The sequence below is a fragment of the Adiantum capillus-veneris genome, chromosome 4 (genome assembly GCF_014529385.1).
Source record: "Adiantum capillus-veneris isolate H3 chromosome 4, ASM1452938v2, whole genome shotgun sequence".
NCBI classification, from domain to species: domain Eukaryota; kingdom Viridiplantae; phylum Streptophyta; class Polypodiopsida; order Polypodiales; family Pteridaceae; genus Adiantum; species Adiantum capillus-veneris.
Genome location: NC_140934.1, coordinates 74999124 through 75016652, shown reverse-complemented (window position 1 = coordinate 75016652; position 17529 = coordinate 74999124). Strand labels below are relative to the sequence as shown.

General features: G+C 42.8%; 1 protein-coding gene across 2 annotated transcripts in view; it reads left to right on the top strand.

Annotated features, from left to right (window-relative positions):
- The first annotated feature begins 3614 nt into the window (after positions 1-3614).
- LOC147459427 (cytochrome C oxidase assembly factor) overlaps positions 3615-17529 on the top strand; it is a 50320-nt gene continuing 36405 nt past the window's right edge. The window contains exon 1 of one of the 2 annotated variants that reach the window (XM_086509828.1): positions 3615-3848. In XM_086509828.1, the coding sequence (XP_086365954.1) occupies positions 3780-3848 (69 nt within the window). In that variant the 5' untranslated portion in view covers positions 3615-3779. The remainder of the gene's footprint in view (positions 3849-17529) is intronic. The other variant, XM_086509830.1, reaches the window with a different exon arrangement.

The following is a 17529-nucleotide window of genomic DNA, read 5'->3' as shown; positions in this document are numbered from 1 at the left end:
TCAAGCATCTAGTAGACCTTGCCAATCTACTATCAAAGATGATTAGGGATAAGAAAGAAATGCTTGTGATAGCTAACCCTTCCAAGCATCAAGTGGAGTTAGTCAACACTATAGAAGATTGCCAATGGGAAAAAAGAGATCCTTTACCCAAAGCAACATGACTAGCTATGACTTCATTTTCCCTACCTCATAGTGGAAGATGACTATAATCTCAAGGGAGATATAATGTCATGAATACTAATTTCTAACCTATATTTTCCACTTAAATTGGCCACTTAAGTCCACGAAAAATAAAAAGAAAACAAGTGAAACTGATTAAGTGTTGATGGACCAACACGGTCAAGGTTTGGGACCAAAAGAAAAAAAGTCCATAAAAGAGCAAGGGTAATTGCTAATTAATTATCTCAATCATAGGTGCAAGTCAAGGAAGGATAAATGTATCCTGAGCAGCCTTGATCAAAGGTACATGACAAAGGAGATGATTCAGAGCAATTATAAGATTCTAAAAATAAAAAGTGATTGTGCTAAGCTCAAGTCATTAGAATAACTCTTTAGACTCCAAGTATGAAGTGTGGGAAGCTTTAGGGTGAAATTCTAACTTGACACAAATTGTCTAAATTTAGCGGGTTTTGGGAGCAGCTTGGGTGGCACCTCCAAAGCATTGTGCCAAGGTTGTTCACAGGAGGTAAAAGTTTTAAATTCTAAAGGATGAATTTTATTTTTACCAAAGATTATCCTAATTTAGCAAGAAGGATGTAGCCCCGGATCAACTTCATAAGCCTCCAAGGTTTGTGCACATCTCTTACACCGGAGCTAATTAATAAAAGGGTAAGTTGATGGCTTTTATTAAATGAAAGGAAAAAGCTAAAGGCTAAGGCTAGACCAGTCCTTCCTCATTAAGTAAGTTGACTCTAGTCTTGGTTTACTAAGCTTAACTAAGCCACATGTCTTAACAAGTGTGTGAGTGTGTGTGGTGTTTCCACTTTCCAAAATGAGTCCCAAGAAAGGGGGGGGGGGGGGGGGGGGGGAGTTCTATCATGAAAGGAGTGGACAAGTGTTGGGCATGCTTGAGTTGCATTAGGAACCTCATTAATCAAGTGTAAACAATTCTAACTCAAGACTAGTTGCACACTTGCATAACTATATAAGAGTGTCTCGTTCGATTTTTAGAGCTCTCTCTCTCTGTCTCTTTCATGGAAGCTCTAGAGACAGACTCTATGCTCAAGCTCTTGGCTATGGATGTATATCCAAGACAATGAAAGCTTCTTCTTCTCCATCTCTACTATTCTATTATACTATGCTATACTAAGAGATTGACCATAGCAAGTGTATGCAAAGAATCATTCTTTTGCTTTAAAAATACTTCTTTTCACTCTCATCTTCCTCTTTCCCCGTAGCTCCTTTCTCCCCATTGGGGTGTGGGGGTTATACCATGGAGTCTTGAAGAACACCATCTTCTCTATTCAAGAAAATTTTCACAAGAGCACAAAGATGTATTGTAACAAAGCTCTCGTTTGAGAGGATTATAATACTAGTCCTTTTGGAGTGGGGGAACCGGCTCTAAGAAAATCCGGTCCTCATCAAGTTGTCAATCTTAATGAAGTATTCTCTTTGAATTACGTGTATGATTATAGTGTTTTTAATGTGTATTTGCGTAAAGAAATTAGCCCGGCACAACCTACATTCTCCTTGCTATCTTTCTCTTAAGAAAAAACTATGTCCTTTCATATTAAATTCCGATGAGTTGAGAGATAAGATTTGCTTTTAAATTTTCAAAAGCTTCATTCTCTTTTGTAGTCCATGCAAATTTAACACTCTTCTTAGTCAAATCATACAATGGGCTTTCTATGAATGGGAATTTTTCTATAAAGAGTCTATAGTATGCACTATTTTGAGTGAAAATAAAAGAAGAGCTCTTTTTACCTGAATCTCTATCACAACATAATTTCATGCTTGATCATTGTGTACAATTAGAAGATCTCATGCTATATATATATGCACACTGGATTTTACATAACACTTTAACAAATCCTTTTACACTTGATAATATTATAATAACAACTTTGAATACTAGGTCATTGCTTATTTACATTAAAGATTTTAAAGCGCACACACTCTTTACTTTAAGCAACATACTTTGCTTACAAGAAACTAACATTTAACTAACATAATAAATAAAATAGACGTAAATACAAATCTATATCAACTCAAACACATAGAAATACAACGTTATTATATAACTCAAAATAACAAATTTAAATACAAGAATTTACACAAATATTGATTATGTATCATCCAGACTACTATTTTAATCAATACACAAAACATGATTAATATAATTGCTCTATATCGACCTCCACACAACAAAACTCAAATGTTGTATATAACACTTGATAATATACTACAAACATACAATAATTTAGAAATACTTGTAGTGTTAGGAGACTTTAACATTGACTTCACAAAAAAATTAAAACTTGATAATATACTACAAACATACAACAATTTAGACATACTTGTAGTGTTAGGAAAATTTAACACATTGACTTCACAAAAAAATCAAAACAATAAAAAGATTTACAAACATTGATGTCAAAATATAATTTACACATTGTAAATCAATTACCAACAACAAAATACATATCATTACTTGATCACATATGGACAGATATCTCACGACAACAAAAAACAACAAATAATTTTTTAATATATTGGTCAGACCACGATGTAGTTTCTCTATCCATACAATTAAAAAGAAACTAAACAATCCATAATTAAAAAAAGAAAAAAAAAGAACAAACCCACACAATAGCTACAATTCTCTACTTACTTTAAACAAATAAATAACATACCAACATTACGAACACTTTTTTGTATGCTACCACCACCTTGTATGGTATTCAACAAAAGACTCTAAAAAAAACAAGTGAAGGGGTCACGACGGCTTTCAAAAAGAATAAGAAAGTGATAAAATTGTTAGGTTGAATTAAACTGGTATCAATGTTTGGGAAAGGATTGCTTCAGCTTAGTCTTGAGCCGATTGAAAATCGAGACTAGCCAACTGCAAACCATGGTAAACAGAAGAAAAACCGATGAAATATGTGAGAAAGTCGTCCAAAAGTTTTGCAAATCTCAAAATTTCTGCTAGTATTTCTGATTTTCTTCTTTGTGAGGAAGAAACTTGATCAGCAGCCGCTTAATAAAGAGACTTTGTCGAACGTTAACATTGACTGGAATCAAGCTATAAAATGCAAGAAATGTAAAGCCATGTGAAGTTGTGAAATGAAAGGTGAAATAAAAAGAACTAATTAATATATATGTGTGTGTATAGAATTTATTAAAATTATGCAAAGTGAAGCTTCACTTTAACATTCTAAAACAATAGAATGCAAAAAAAACATGTGTGTGTGTAAAATTTATTAAAATTTATGCAAAGTGAAGCTTCACTTTAGCATTCTAAAACAATAAAATTCAACAAGGTAAGTTTCCATCATGTCAGGATGTGAAATGAAAGGAGTCTCCCTAACCCAACACAACACTAAGGGTTTCATTTAGAAAGCCAATAAGGGTTTCTTTTAGAAACCAAAAAACTCTACAAGTTTCACAAATGCAGAACCAACTCAAGACAAGGAGATATCTGCACCACTGCCTCTCAATAGACACAATTCTCACGAGACTCGTCATTAGAAGGGGTCCATTAGGGAGTCAAAAATTGTGTCCAAACTTGCAGGATCTCTCTTTCGCTCTCGCTCTCACACCGACGTGCTCGCGCACATTAGATGGCCAAATCGTGCAAGGGCGTGGCCATGGAGCTCGTCAAGTGCCTGAGTGACTCTGATTGCATGAAGGTATGCTTCTTTCTCTTACTGCGGGGCCGGTGTCTTAGAATTGCGCGTCGTAGTAAAGACATACGTTTTCTCCTGCGCGACCGTCTGTCAATAGCAGCAAGATTCATTGCTACTCGTTTAGGCTATTTGGTAATTAAGAAGCTCCTTCGTGGATGTGATGCATCACCTCATCGCCAATAGAGAAACTGTACTCTTGTGACCGTAATGACAGGAGAGTGTTTGAATTCCTGCTTGATACCCATGTCGTGCCGATTAGTGACATGGAATTGGAATGGTATTCTTTAGTTTTCTTGTTCCCATTTCCTGTTTCACCCCATTCCTTGTCTCTGTGTCTGGAACACTGCCTTAGTGCGGGGGCATGGGATGGGGGGAAATTATGTTAAACTCACGGACTAGTTAGTTTGTGTAGTGCGTGCAGGTAACAAGAACTGAATTGCAAGGCATATTTTTATGGAGTTTTTGAATCATAAACCTTGAGCTGCTGCAATCTTTAGGGGACCAAGGCCATGGGCTTGATAGCCAAAATGAGCAATGAAAGATATGTTTTACTTGTTGCACGCGTAAATTTCCATTGTGAAGCAACGTAGGCTGTAGCCCCACTCATAATGGGGGGTTAACTTGTTCTATAGAGGATATAGTCATGGGTCTATCTTGGCCTAGAGTCTTGAGTCCTTCGCACAATCTTGGAATGCATAGAAAAACTGTCCTTGGCATGCTCCACAAGCTTGTGAACGGCGAACGCTATGAATTTTTTGCTTCAAGTAGTACTACCGGATCTCTTTCAGGAGACCACAACAAAACTGCTCCATGCGCTCTGGTAAGGGGATCTTCTGAACAAAAGCTGGCAAAAATGTATCCCAAATCCCTTAGCAATAAGTAGCCAAAGAACCTTTCTTTGTCATCCACAAATAATTCCAAGCTGTGATGACGTGTCATGTGTGCATTGCACTTGAGCCACGTGGACAAGCTACTGCTACATGTTAGTGTCAGTCTTAGTTAGGGAGAGGACCTGCATTCCCAGATAGGCCATTCGGTTGCATACCCTTACTTGCACAGTCTAGTCACTTAAGCATATACACATATGAATAGTCTCTCAACCATTTATTAATGAGTGAACCTTCTTTAAGTGGAATCGTGGGATAAATCCTATTGCTTCAGAGCCTAATTACGTGAGCACCTTGCATCATTAGAAGGATAGATCACTACTCTCATCACCAACACTTTAGTATCCTCATCGCGATTACTTCAGGGCCCTCACCATCAGCTTTGTCACAGCCTCGTAAATACTGTTCCCACTTGCCCTTATTATCTAACACACAGCATTTCAACAGATCTAAGACAGTAGAATAAGCCTCTTCAGACTGTCCATTAGTTTGTGGATGAAAACTTGAACACATATTTTCAAAAAGGCCTCCAAAACAGGCTCGTCATACGAGGATCACGATCTATGACAATGGACTGTGGCATACCATGGTACTTAAAACACATTGTACATAAACAACCATGCCATATGATTAGATTTTATCTTCTTCCTGACATGAATAAAATGGCCCTCATCTACCATTATTCCCTGTCAGCGTTCTTGGAAGGTCAAAGATAAAATCCATAGCAATGCTTTCCCATGGCTTATGTGGAATAGGTAGTGGCTGTAACAACCTTGGAGCCTTTTGCTTGTCAAACTTGACCTTTTGGCAAATCACGCATGCTCGCACAAAGGCATCCACGTCTCTCCTCAAAGTAGGCCAATAAAAGAATGTCTTGATTGCTTTCACTGTCACATCTATATCATGATGCCCTACATCAGTGGGACATGACTTTCTACCATAACTTTATGAATGCAATAGAGATGTGTAGGGGGAGAGAGAAAGAGAGAGAAGAGAAGAGCGACACCCGACGGCGTCCCAACCAACCCTCTCAAGGGTCCCCCACACCGTTACCGATGTGGTATTTGCTTTAGATTGCGTAAATGGAATGTATACACAATGTAATACCTCAATGCAGACGCTATTGACTTGACGACGACAAATCACCGCAGTAACTCCTCGGGAAGAGGCACCTCCGGGGCTGATTTGATGCACCTTGGATCCTTCTCGATGTGGGAATTGCGGGCTGATTTGCACTCCCGATGTGAGAAGTATGATGGGCTGAAAACGTAGACCTCGACGAGGTTGATGATGGGCAGCAATGGAGCACTCAATGCCGGCAAGGGAATGGCCGAGGGGAGGCTCGATGGTCTGCCGAAGTATCGGGCCGCAACGGGAAACTTGCGTAGGCAGAGTCAAGCCACGTTCCGGCGAGGGGAAGGGCTGAAAATTGAAAACGTTGGGGCTGTCCTGCTGATTGCCGATCTGATCTGCTCTGCTGAGGGCTGAAAACTGCTAACGCTAGGGCTGGCTGAATTCCCAAAAAAACTCTGGCTGCTTTTGCTGCTGAAAACACTGGCTTCTTCTTGCTTCAGGCGCTAGCAAAAGTCTTCTGCAACTTGCCTTCAGATGGATCCCTTAATGGGTGTATATTACTGGTTAAATACTTATTAGGCTTAAGGTAGAGCAACTCTCCACCAACTTTTCCAAAATAATCATAAAATGATTAATTTTAAAAATAGGTCTAGGGGGTCCCAATGTGGGTGCAACTGTCGCACATCCGTCCACTTGGGAATCCGATTGACGCGCAGTCTGGCACGTCGGATTCCTCTAACCTTGAACTACATGCTCGTCATGCAAGATGCCCACCCCTAGTGTATTGACATCTGTCAAAACGCGTATACAAACGATTTATGCAAGAGGGTTCCAAACTAGAAAACCTAATCTAATGGACTTGTCCGGACATGCAGGTCCTGCGAATAGGCTCACAAAATTGCCGGTACTTATGCTCCTAGAATTCTAGACATCCCTATAGGAAGAAGGGGAAAACTGGCTCTGGAAGTCGATGAAGCATGTCCACGTGGCACACAGAGCCCTGTGCACGTGACACCGCGAACTAACGGTATAACCCCTTGGCGATGCTTAATGTCAACCATCATATGGCGCATCAGAGGTTTCTGTTCCTCATGAAAGAAATTACTCAAAAAAATAAAAAAAGAGTCCATTTAGCAACATCCCTCTGGCTTCTAAACAGTTGTCCTCAATTGTAGGGCTTGTACATATCCTTCTAGAATCTCGGGAGAGGATGCTAATTCCTGCTTGGTCATCCACTGAACGTCTAGAGTAGACTAATTCTTAATCTTTACCAAATACTTCCGTGTAATCTTCCCAGACTTGAGTGGCTGCTCCTGATGATGAATGATCTACTCTGGTTGGAGTATTTCTTTTGTTTCCCAACCTCAGGAGGTTCCTCAGCAATAGGCTGACTTGGAGGCGGTCCCACATATGGCCGGAGTAAACTAGTATGGAAAGCATTGTGGATCTTCCAATTAGATAGTAAATTTAATCAGAATGTCACATCGTTCACTTGGTCAATTATCTTAAACGGCCCATAATAACGATTGGAAAGTTTTACCACTTTCCTTTTATGAGTCGCTTGTTTCTTTAGTCTTGCCTTCTTAAACTTGAGTAAGACTAATTGACCGACTGTTAAGTCGAGATTCCTCTGTGCTTGCCTGCAGCTTTCTTATGTTTTTCTTGAGAGTGCAAAATTGCTCTCTTAACTTGCTCGTAGGCCGTGTCCAAATCTCGGACAAACTTATCTGCTGCAAAAATCTTATTCTTAGTGACAAGGATCGGTGGAAGCAAAGGCTTATCGTAGAGAATCTCAAAAGGTGCTTCCCCGGAAGACAAATGTATGGTATTTTTATACATGTACTCGACAAGGGGCAAATACTTCTCCTAGTCAAATTGTCTTTCTGACACAAGATTTTAGCATATCCAATACTGTGGAATTAGCGATCTCACTTTGCCCATCTGTTTGAGGATGATATGCAGAAGAAAAATTCAACTTCGTGCAAGGTTATCAAACAAGGCACACCAAAATTTTCCTGTCATGCGAGGATCTCGATCTCTCACAATAGACTTGGGCATCCCATGATGCTTAAAGATCTGTGCTAGAAAAATCCTAGCCATATGATCCGCTTTGATTGTTTTCTTGACCGGAATAAAGTGAGCTTGCTTGCTAAATCCGTCCACAATGGTCCAGATCGCATCATTTCTAGTATGAGTCCTTGGGAGATCCATAATGAAATCCAGGCAATACTCTCCCAGGGTTGATCAGGCACAGACAGAGGTTGGAGTAACCTTGGCGGCTTATGCCGATCATACTTTACTTTTTGGCAAACTAAGCATTCCCTGACATATTGATCAATGTCTGCTTTAAGGCTTGGCTAAAAGAAAAATCTTTCCAATGCTAAAGTCGTAGGGAGAATTCCCCGATGACCCACATAAGGTGAAGTATGCACTTCTTCCATGATTTTCTTTTTCAATGTTTCTGCCACGCAAATTGCTTGGTGGTGATAGAGGTAACCATCCCGAATAAAATAGGGATATTCATCCTCTCCTTTCTGTAACTTACTCCAAATGGAGAAGTCTGGATCGTTCGGATACAAATTTAGAAGTGATTCCAATTTTTGGTGATACACAGAAGTAACTGCATTCACCCTAGGCCGTTTAGACAATGCGTCCGCAGCCACATTCTTACTCCCAGCTGTATGAAGGATCTGGAAATGAAACATGGACAAAAAATTGGCCCATCTCATTTGCTTCTCGGATAATTTCCGTTGCATAAGGAAATACCACAAACTCTGGTGATCGGTTTTGATCACAAAATCCGCTTCTAGAAGATAATGCTTCCAGGTAGACAAGGCGTGAATCACAACCATAAGTTCTTTCTCGTAGATCAAGGCATGCAATTCTGCATCCTTAAGTCGTCTACTTTCATAAGCCATTGCATGGGCTTCTTCGTTAAGCACCGCACCGATGCAAGATAGGATCAAAACGTACGTACAGATTCGTTCGTACCGTACGAACGTACTGTACGATCCGTACGGTACAGATCGATTTGTACATGGATTTTTTTTCTTTTGGGAAGATGAGCGTGGCTGACGGTTTTTGATACATTTTTGTTGACTATTGGAAGCATTTTTTGTATGGTAGAGAGTTTACAGTGCGCACAGATCATCAAGCCCTCAAGTGGCTATAGTCTATGCCTAGTGCACATTGGAGTGATCCAAACGTGGTGGTCACAATTTTTTGAGCAATTTGGCGGTTTGATTGAGTATGTGCCTGGAAAGCTAACCCTGTTGCAGATGCGTTGAGTCGCAATGGACAGATTTTGGCTCGAGTCAAGAACCACATTTTCTATATAGGGTGAGTCTTTTGACAGCATGAAGAATCAGTATGCAGATTCGGAGTTTGGTAAGTATTGGTTGCAGGATCGTGCTTCCCAAGGGCCCAGCAACTATCTCATTCATGATGGATTGTTATTTTTTCGTCAGCATCTATGTGTGTTGCCCTCTCTCAGGCCAACCATATTGCATGATGCACATGACTCTCACGGGTGGGCACAGGGATATGAACACCACATTGGAAAAGATTGAACGATTTTTCTATTGGCCTAAAATGCGAAAAGATGTGTTTAGTTATGTCACACATTGCACTATATGTCAAAAAGTAAAAGCTCCTCGGGGTAAGCAGCAAGGCCTCTTGCTTTCGCTGCCTATTCCCCAAGGACCTTTTCAGGATATCTCTATGGATTTTGTGACTAACTTACCAACAAGTCAGCATTCAAGGAACACTCAATGTTTAACTATTGTTGATCGTTTCAGCAAATTTTGCATGTTGATTCCTTGTAAGGCCACAGTTACTGCACAAGATGTTGCACGATTGTTCATAAAGCATTGGTACCCCCTCTGTGGTTTGCCAAAGTCCATTGTTTCAGATAGGGATGTTAAGTTTACGTCCAACTTTTGGCGTGCAATCTTTGAAAATTTTGGCACAAAGTTGAATTTTTCATCCGTTTTTCATCCACAGTCAGATGGTCAAACGGAAATCTATAATCAGTTGGCTTTTGATGTGTTGAAGTCTTATGTTCATGATCAACAGTCTCAATGGGAGCTCTATCTCCCATTGGTTCAGGCTATTCTCAATGATTCCTTTTCTTCTGCTATTGGTCGAACTCCGTATGAGACAGCTTTTGGCCGTCGATTCCAATCACTGTTGACTCGATCGGTCAGTCAAATGCCTGATGCCAATGCTGAGAGTCAATCATTGGATGAGATTTCTGAGAGTGTGAAGCTTCGGCTAAGCAAGGCTCAGGAATCTTATTCTCGACAGGCTAACAAGCATCGTCAAGAGGAAGGAGATTGGGTGTATCTACGGATTATGAAACAGCGTCTTAAGCAAGTTGAAAAGAAATGTCCTAAGTTATCTTTTCGTATGTATGGTCTATTTCCAGTCATCAAAAAGATTAATGAGGTTTCAATGAAATTGAAGTTGCCTAACTCATGGTGAATGCACAACGGTTTCCATGTTTCTTGGTTGAAAGTGTTTCAGGGAACACCTCCAAAGGACGTTTCGGAAGAAGAAGAACCGGAGATCATCGATGAAGCAGAAGTCATGGAGCCGGAGCAAGTCTTGTCGCATCGGTTTCGCCATGGTTCGAAGAAACAAGTACGACAGTATTTTTTGAAGTTCAAAGATCGAGGAACCCATGAAGCAATGTGGGTAGACGAAGAGTTCTTCAAGGATTATCCAGAGTTGTTGGCAGACTACAAGGAAGCCATGTAGCTCAGTACCAGTACCTCACTTTAAAAAGGAGGGGATGTCACGTGACACATCCCAACCCTAAGTGTCTGTGGACAAGCTACACCATAGCAGGGTTTCCGTCAAGTCCAGTCAAGTTATATTAGAAGTGATCTGACACTTTTGTGAGTCTATTCGTAGACCGTGCATGCCCAGTCACTCAGTGTAGATGCATATCCTCTGGTTGCACATTGCATAAGCATAAGCATTTCCATCAGATTCCATCAGAGTCAGTTTGGGGAATTCAGATGACTTTATCCCATTTTTCCCTATTTTGACATTATTCACTTAATAATTAAGTGACTTTTGTTGGGTACTCAGTAGGGCAAATTGGGTAAGTTAATATATAAGCAAACCCAAGTTAGCACAAATTTGCAGATGAGCAAAGGCACAGTAGGCTTCCCCAAGCAACAGGTGTCCCTCCCTCTCTCAACAAGACCCTCCCCAATTCCTTGGCGAGGCTACTCCAACCATTGGCGTTTTCCTCATCGCTGGCATCTCCCTCCATCAGCGTTTTCAGAATCTGCTATTGCCATCCCAAGTTCCCTCTTGCCCCTGGCGTTTTTACCTTCATTGGAAGCAGCCCCAAAGTTCTACTAACGCTAGGCAACAGTTGCAGATCCTCATCGTTTTCAGCCATAAGAAACGCAGCAATATTCAGCATTCAGCCTGCAGGAAATTCAGCGTTTTATCCTCAGCGATTCAGCCATTGAAACGCAGCAGATACTCAGTTTTTCAGCCACCATCAGTTCCTTCAAAAACGCAGCATCACCCTAGACACACCAGCGTTTTCCTCATCATTTCAGCCCGGCAAAAACAGTTAATTCAGCCCCCAAAGTAGCCCGGTTCTGAGCCTTGCCCCGTTGTGGACAGGAGATAGAGAAGATCCAGATCAGCCCTAAAGTTATCACCATCGTCGTTGTCGGCATAGTCCAAATTTCATCAGTCCATTGCAATTGCATTGTACACCTTCGTGCAATCAAAGTAGACCACTCTCGCCGACGAGAGTGGGGCCTTCGGAGGAGGGTTTTACAACCTCTCGGTGTCGTATTTCTTCCCTCTCCTTCTCTCAGTCTCATTCACTTGCACGCACAATATCCACTCACTTTGTTCATGATCACAGTACTCTCCATAAGACGGAAAGCTCTCTCTTTCCCTAAGAACTAAAAGGAACCTTGAGCAAATAAAGATCACTAATCTTGAGAAAATACAACATTCATTCCGCTGCACTTTACAAGATGTAACAAACTGTTGACGTGTCGACCTACTGAAGAACGGAGCTACCGATCGAGGGGCTTAAACCCTAGAAGAAGTAGAAGCAGCAACAGATTTCTGAAAATTGTGCTGGCATGATGATGTGGCAGGTTGTACGGATTTTCGTAAATTACGCTGGCAGCTTTTGGCTTTGCTTTTTGGACCAGAAGCTTTTGAGTTTTGAAGGCTTTTCACTGTAAGTGATTTTCAGGCCAAGGGCCTTCAAATATGAGGTTAGGGCTCATTCTCTGGCATGCTTCCTAGAGAAGGTGCAGAGTCTGGAGTACCGGCTTACAGTGTTGATGCAATATAAAGAAATACCGAAAGGGGCGCCAAGGTTTGGGGCCAATACTCTGTGGGGTGAATTCCACCACTCCGTGTCGCGTGTCGTCTTTCTCTTTTAGTTCAGTTGTTATTGAAGCGCTAAAAGTTTGTTCAGTCTGTTCTCTTCTATTGGCACGTGGTGCCCGTTTTGTGACACCGTAGTGGGAGTTGGCCAATCTTGCACGACTTGGATCTTTGCGGGATCTATTTTCACTTGGTTGTGTGAGACTATATGTCCGAGATAGTGTATCTCAGTGAGGAAGAACTCACTCTTCTTTGCATTCACATGCAACTCATGCTTTCGCAATTCGTGAAACAGTATATCGAAGTGCTTCCGATGTTCCTCCTTAGTCTTTGAAAAGAGGACTATGTCATCAAAGAACACTCTTGTGAAAGCTGGGTGTGGGCTGAAAATTCGATCCATCATTCGAGTGAATGTGGTAGGAGCATTGGTCAAGCCAAATAGCATTACCAAAAATTCATAAAGTCCAAAGGTCGTGCGAAAGGCAATCTTATGGACATCCTCAGGGGCTATGCGTATTTGATGATACCCGCTCTTTAAGTCAATGTGACTAAAGATGCTTGCACCCTGCAACTTATCGAGAATACCATCAATACGGGGAATCGGAAAGCGATTCTTGATAGTGATCTTGTTTAGAGATCGGTAAGCTATGCACATTTGAAACGTGCGGTCTTTCTTCTACACCAGTAGAACTAGAGTAAGGCGAAGTACTTGGTCGTACTATACCTTTTTCTAGAAGCTAGTTGACTTGCTTCAAAATTTCCTCTTGCTGAGCAAATCCGTTCCTTGCGGCTTCTTGATTCCGTCCAAAGCCTTTTGGACAACCGGCAACGAAATAAGTTGTTGCAATTCCGCAAGTTGAGCGCACTTACTGAAGTTCGTCTTCAGCGGTTCTTTCTGTTAGACTTACACCACTCTGCTGCTTCACAGGTCTAGGGCATACTTGTAGACTGCTAGTATGTCTCCGGGTTGTTCACCCATAGTATAGGTTGTACCTTGTCCGGGCGCTCGAGTTTGGGGCCGGCCGCCCACCTATGTCCGGGCGCCCTCATATATATCCATATATCATTTTTCTGTTGGGTTGTGGGGATTTTTATCAGGCCTTGCCCTACCTCTCCTTGGGCACCTATTTATAGGGGCAGGGGGGTACCCACTTCCATCATACTGATTGTGTACTGGATCTTGTGCTCATGGTAGTCATGGGGGGCTGATCGCCCCCTTTTCACCATTTCTGGCGTTTGTGTCTCCTCTCTCTCTCTCTCTCTCTCTCTCTCTCTCTCTCTCTCTCTCTCTCTTCCGCACTCGCGCACTCTCACATGGTATCAGTAGCTTCAGGCTCTGCCTGTTCTGAGGGGCTACATCGCATGAGGTTCTTCTCCCAAGGGCTAGATCAGCCATCGTTTCTGCAATTGGAGCCAGATCTGCCAGTGTTTTTGCATGCACCAAGCAAGCGATGGAAATCAGCGTTTTTCTGTCGCGGGAGAACCTCCTCAACCTGCGTTTTTTGCAAGAAACGTCATATCTGCTGATTTCCCTGCTAGCGCCATCGTTTCTGCAATTGGAGCCAGATCTGCCAGCGTTTTTGCATGCACTAGGCAAGCGATGGAAATCAGCGTTTTTCTGTCGCGGGAGAACCTCCTCAACCTGCGTTTTTTGCAAGAAACGTCATATCTGCTGATTTCCCTGCTAGCGCTACACTTTTGGGACAGCTTCGTCGCCGGAAATGCCCCTCCTCCATTTGCGTTTTTGATCTTCATCTACGGTTTTGGACAGGTGCTGTGTTTTTGCAGAAGAGGGAAGCGCTCAGCTTCTGGACCCCGGATCTCACCACCACCTTCCCGGCCTTGGCATTTGGTGCCTTGCCGGCCCGTATCCTCTCCGTTTCCACCAGATTTCCGCCTTACACTTGCTGTTTTTTCTCTGTTTTCAGCCCTCCGACGGCTGTGCACACAAAGAGAAACCTTCTCTACACCCTCTGCACCGCTCCGGACCCTGCCGGGGGCGTACGAGCACGCTGAAAATCGCTGGACAGCAGCGTTCTCAACACCTCGCAGTTGCGTTTTGGGTGGACAGCAGCCACATGGTTTGCGTTTTTCACAGAGGATGAAGTTACCTCCTGCCAGGACACCATCCGGTGGTGGTCAGTGCGGTCTCTGAGTGATTGCTGCAGTACACGGTATCTTCGACATTGACTTGATCATCTACGGGCGTACGATCCTTGGGAGATCCATTCATTCCAACCATCATTCGGTGGTTGCGCACTCCAGAGGGGGTGGTGACTTGTGGTTTGCTATGGTTACACCTATGCACTCATCAGAGGAGTTCACACGAGATATGGTCATACTCGTGGCATATGGGATTGCGACATTCCCAGAGAGGACACCCCAGACTGCTGCTACACTCACGGATTATCCTTCAGTGGACATTGCAGTAGACATCTTCATCCTTTGCCTCACATCTTCGGGTTCACGCGGTTTGTTCAGCATCAGGTGCTGAGAGGGGGTGTTAAACTTGCACCACTCTGTTGCTTCACAGGTCTAGGGCATACTTGTACGGCTAGTATGTCTCCGGGCTGGCCACCCATAGTCTAGGTTGTACCTAGTCCGGCCGCCCGAGTTTGGGGCCGGCCACCCACCTTTGTCCGAGCGCCCTCATATATATCCATATATCATTTTTCTGTTGGGTCGTGGGATTTTTATCAGGCCTTGCCCTACCTTCCCTTGGGCACCTTATAGGGCCAGGGGGGTATCCACTTCCATCATACTGATTGTGTATTGGGTCTTCTGCTCATGGTAGTCATGGAGGGCTGATCGCCCCATCTTTGGCGTTTGTGTCGACTCTCTCTCTCTCTCTCTCTCTCTCTCTCTCTCTCTCTCTCTCTCTCTCTCATGCTTCCGCACACGCGCACTCTCACACTTCCGTGGCTTGTCATGGTTTTTTCCGTTCCTTCCTGGAATCGTCCTCCTTTGCAGAGAAAGAGAGGAATCCGAGCTCTGATACCATTGTCACAAACAGGAGCCAACACGAATAATCAACAAGCTAAAAATAAATAATCTTTTAACTAAATAGAGTTAAGGCTATTCGACACAGTATTTGGGACCAGAAGATGGGCTGACGTCCCCCCCCCCCCCCCCCCCCCCCCCCCCCCCCCCCCCCCCCACTTAAAGAGAATCTTTATTAGGGAGAATATAGAACTGAAGAAAACCCCTCCGTTCTAATTCTTAGACTCGATGGTCATTCCTTCGCGTGAGGGAAATCCGAGAGACGAGCTCTCAATCCTTTTTCCGTATGTACTCGGGCTTTGCAGACAATTTCCGAATTCCGTTTCCGGAATTCCCAAACACGGGACAACAATTCGTATGGCGAATCCACAATTGATACCTTTTGCTCTTTGCATGGAAAAGCGACCTCCGTGCTCCATAGTCTCGTGATCACTCTCTTCTTCTTCCCGACAGAGCTCCTCTTGCTGGCGCTAGCAACTTTGTGTGCAAAGAGGGGGACGTGTGATGCTTTTATAGGCTCCCGCACCTGGCAGGAATAGCTGGTGCGGAGCCGGCAGGAATAGGGGAGGTGGTAGCGCTAGAGATAGGATAGAGCTTGTGGGCTGTTTTTGCAATGCTGTGAGAGCAAGAGAAATCGTACGTAGCTTTTTCTTGCAGCCAGCGCTGGTATTTGAAGCCCTCTTTTATTTTTTAAGTGGGTTGCCAGTCACTTTAAAAAAAATATGTGAACTTGGACAAAACTCAATAGAACTCAGTGAGCTGAAAATTGATTCTACACAGGCACATTCCAGGCGTCCCTGGTGCAATTGCCAGGCATAGATGCAATGCAAACACAGATTCCTTGTGGAAAAGCGTCTGTTTTTCCCATAAAACACTTAAAATATTCTGCTTTTTAAGAAAAGCTTCTCAGAACCCATCTTTATTCTTGTGCTTGCGTCTTTACACGTATTCCTTTTTCTAGTTTGGGTTTCTTGCTAGACCCACAAAATATTCCCTTTTCGATGCTCCCGTCACCCATCATGTGACGCATCGGGAATATCCGTTTCTCGGTCTCTCCTACTGAACTAACGGTACAACCCCTTCGCGATGCTTAACGTCACCCATCATATGGCGCATCATAGTAGATCTACAGTTCCTAACCTTACGGTTCAAGTGCACGTATTTAAATATTCTAATTTCAATAAAAAGAAATTACTAAAAAAGAAAAAAGAAAATAGTCCATTTAGCAACAACGATCATGTCTATAGAGATTCTCAAAACCGAAATGCTGCAGTCATTTCGTCTTTCAATCTTGCACTCAAACACAGTCACATGTTAGAGTGTTCATCAATCAGAATCAATTCCAGGATTTCCCATGTCGAAGTACTTTCATAAAATTTTCCACCAAGAATCTGTCCAAATCTTCATTCTTTTCTTCAGTTCTTGCGCCGGATTTCAACTTTTCTTTTGCCTTCCACCTAAAGGTGTTATCTCTATCAGATTCTCCGCGAGAACCCCTGAGTAACCTGGAATTCTTTATGGCTTATGCCTTGTAAGACAGAGTGATGAAGACGGGAGCGCGTCCGATGCGTGATGTACGAAGGGTGGGAGTGGGCGTTGTGTCACAAACTGATGACATGGCATGACCCAGGACATTAAAGGCTATAAAGTTGTGACAACTTATGGGAAAGTGCCGAGGGGCCAAAAGGACACATAGGATTAAAAAAAAAAAAAAACGTAGGACCTGCTGACGTGGCAAGGCGTACGGATTTCTGTGATGTGCGTTGATAGTATGGACCTCCGTGATTTACGCTGACTGTATGGATTTCCGCATATCGTGCTCGCTGCTTTTTTGAGGCCTTCTACTTTTGAGTTATTGCTTTTGGGGGCTCTGCTTTTGGCATCCCTTTGTAAGAATATAAAGGATCCAAGGGCTTCACTTTGCAGAGCATCTGGAGGTAGAGTCTGGCAAAACCGCTCAATCTGGTCTTCAAAGTAATCTTTCGAAACGAAGACATTAGCAAATAAGCATCCCTAAACCTCTGGCAGTAGTCATCCAATGGATCTTTCTCAGTCATTTGCAAGTGATGCCAAGTCGTGATTACATCTTGTGCATATTCATCTGATATCCAAGTTGACTTGAAAATTGTCTTGAATTTTAATCACGTCGCAGGTGCTTCTCTGCGTAACAACAGAGTAGCCCACCATGTGTGTACAATTCCTTTCAAGTAAGATGCTGCCTTTCGCACCTGGGAATGTTTTGAGAACCGTCCTCTAGAGAAGGCGACGTCAAACTGTTGTACAAACTCAAGGGCTCGATGGGCGTCCTGGTAGCTTGAAAACGTCTCAAACTTGACAGCTTGACTCCT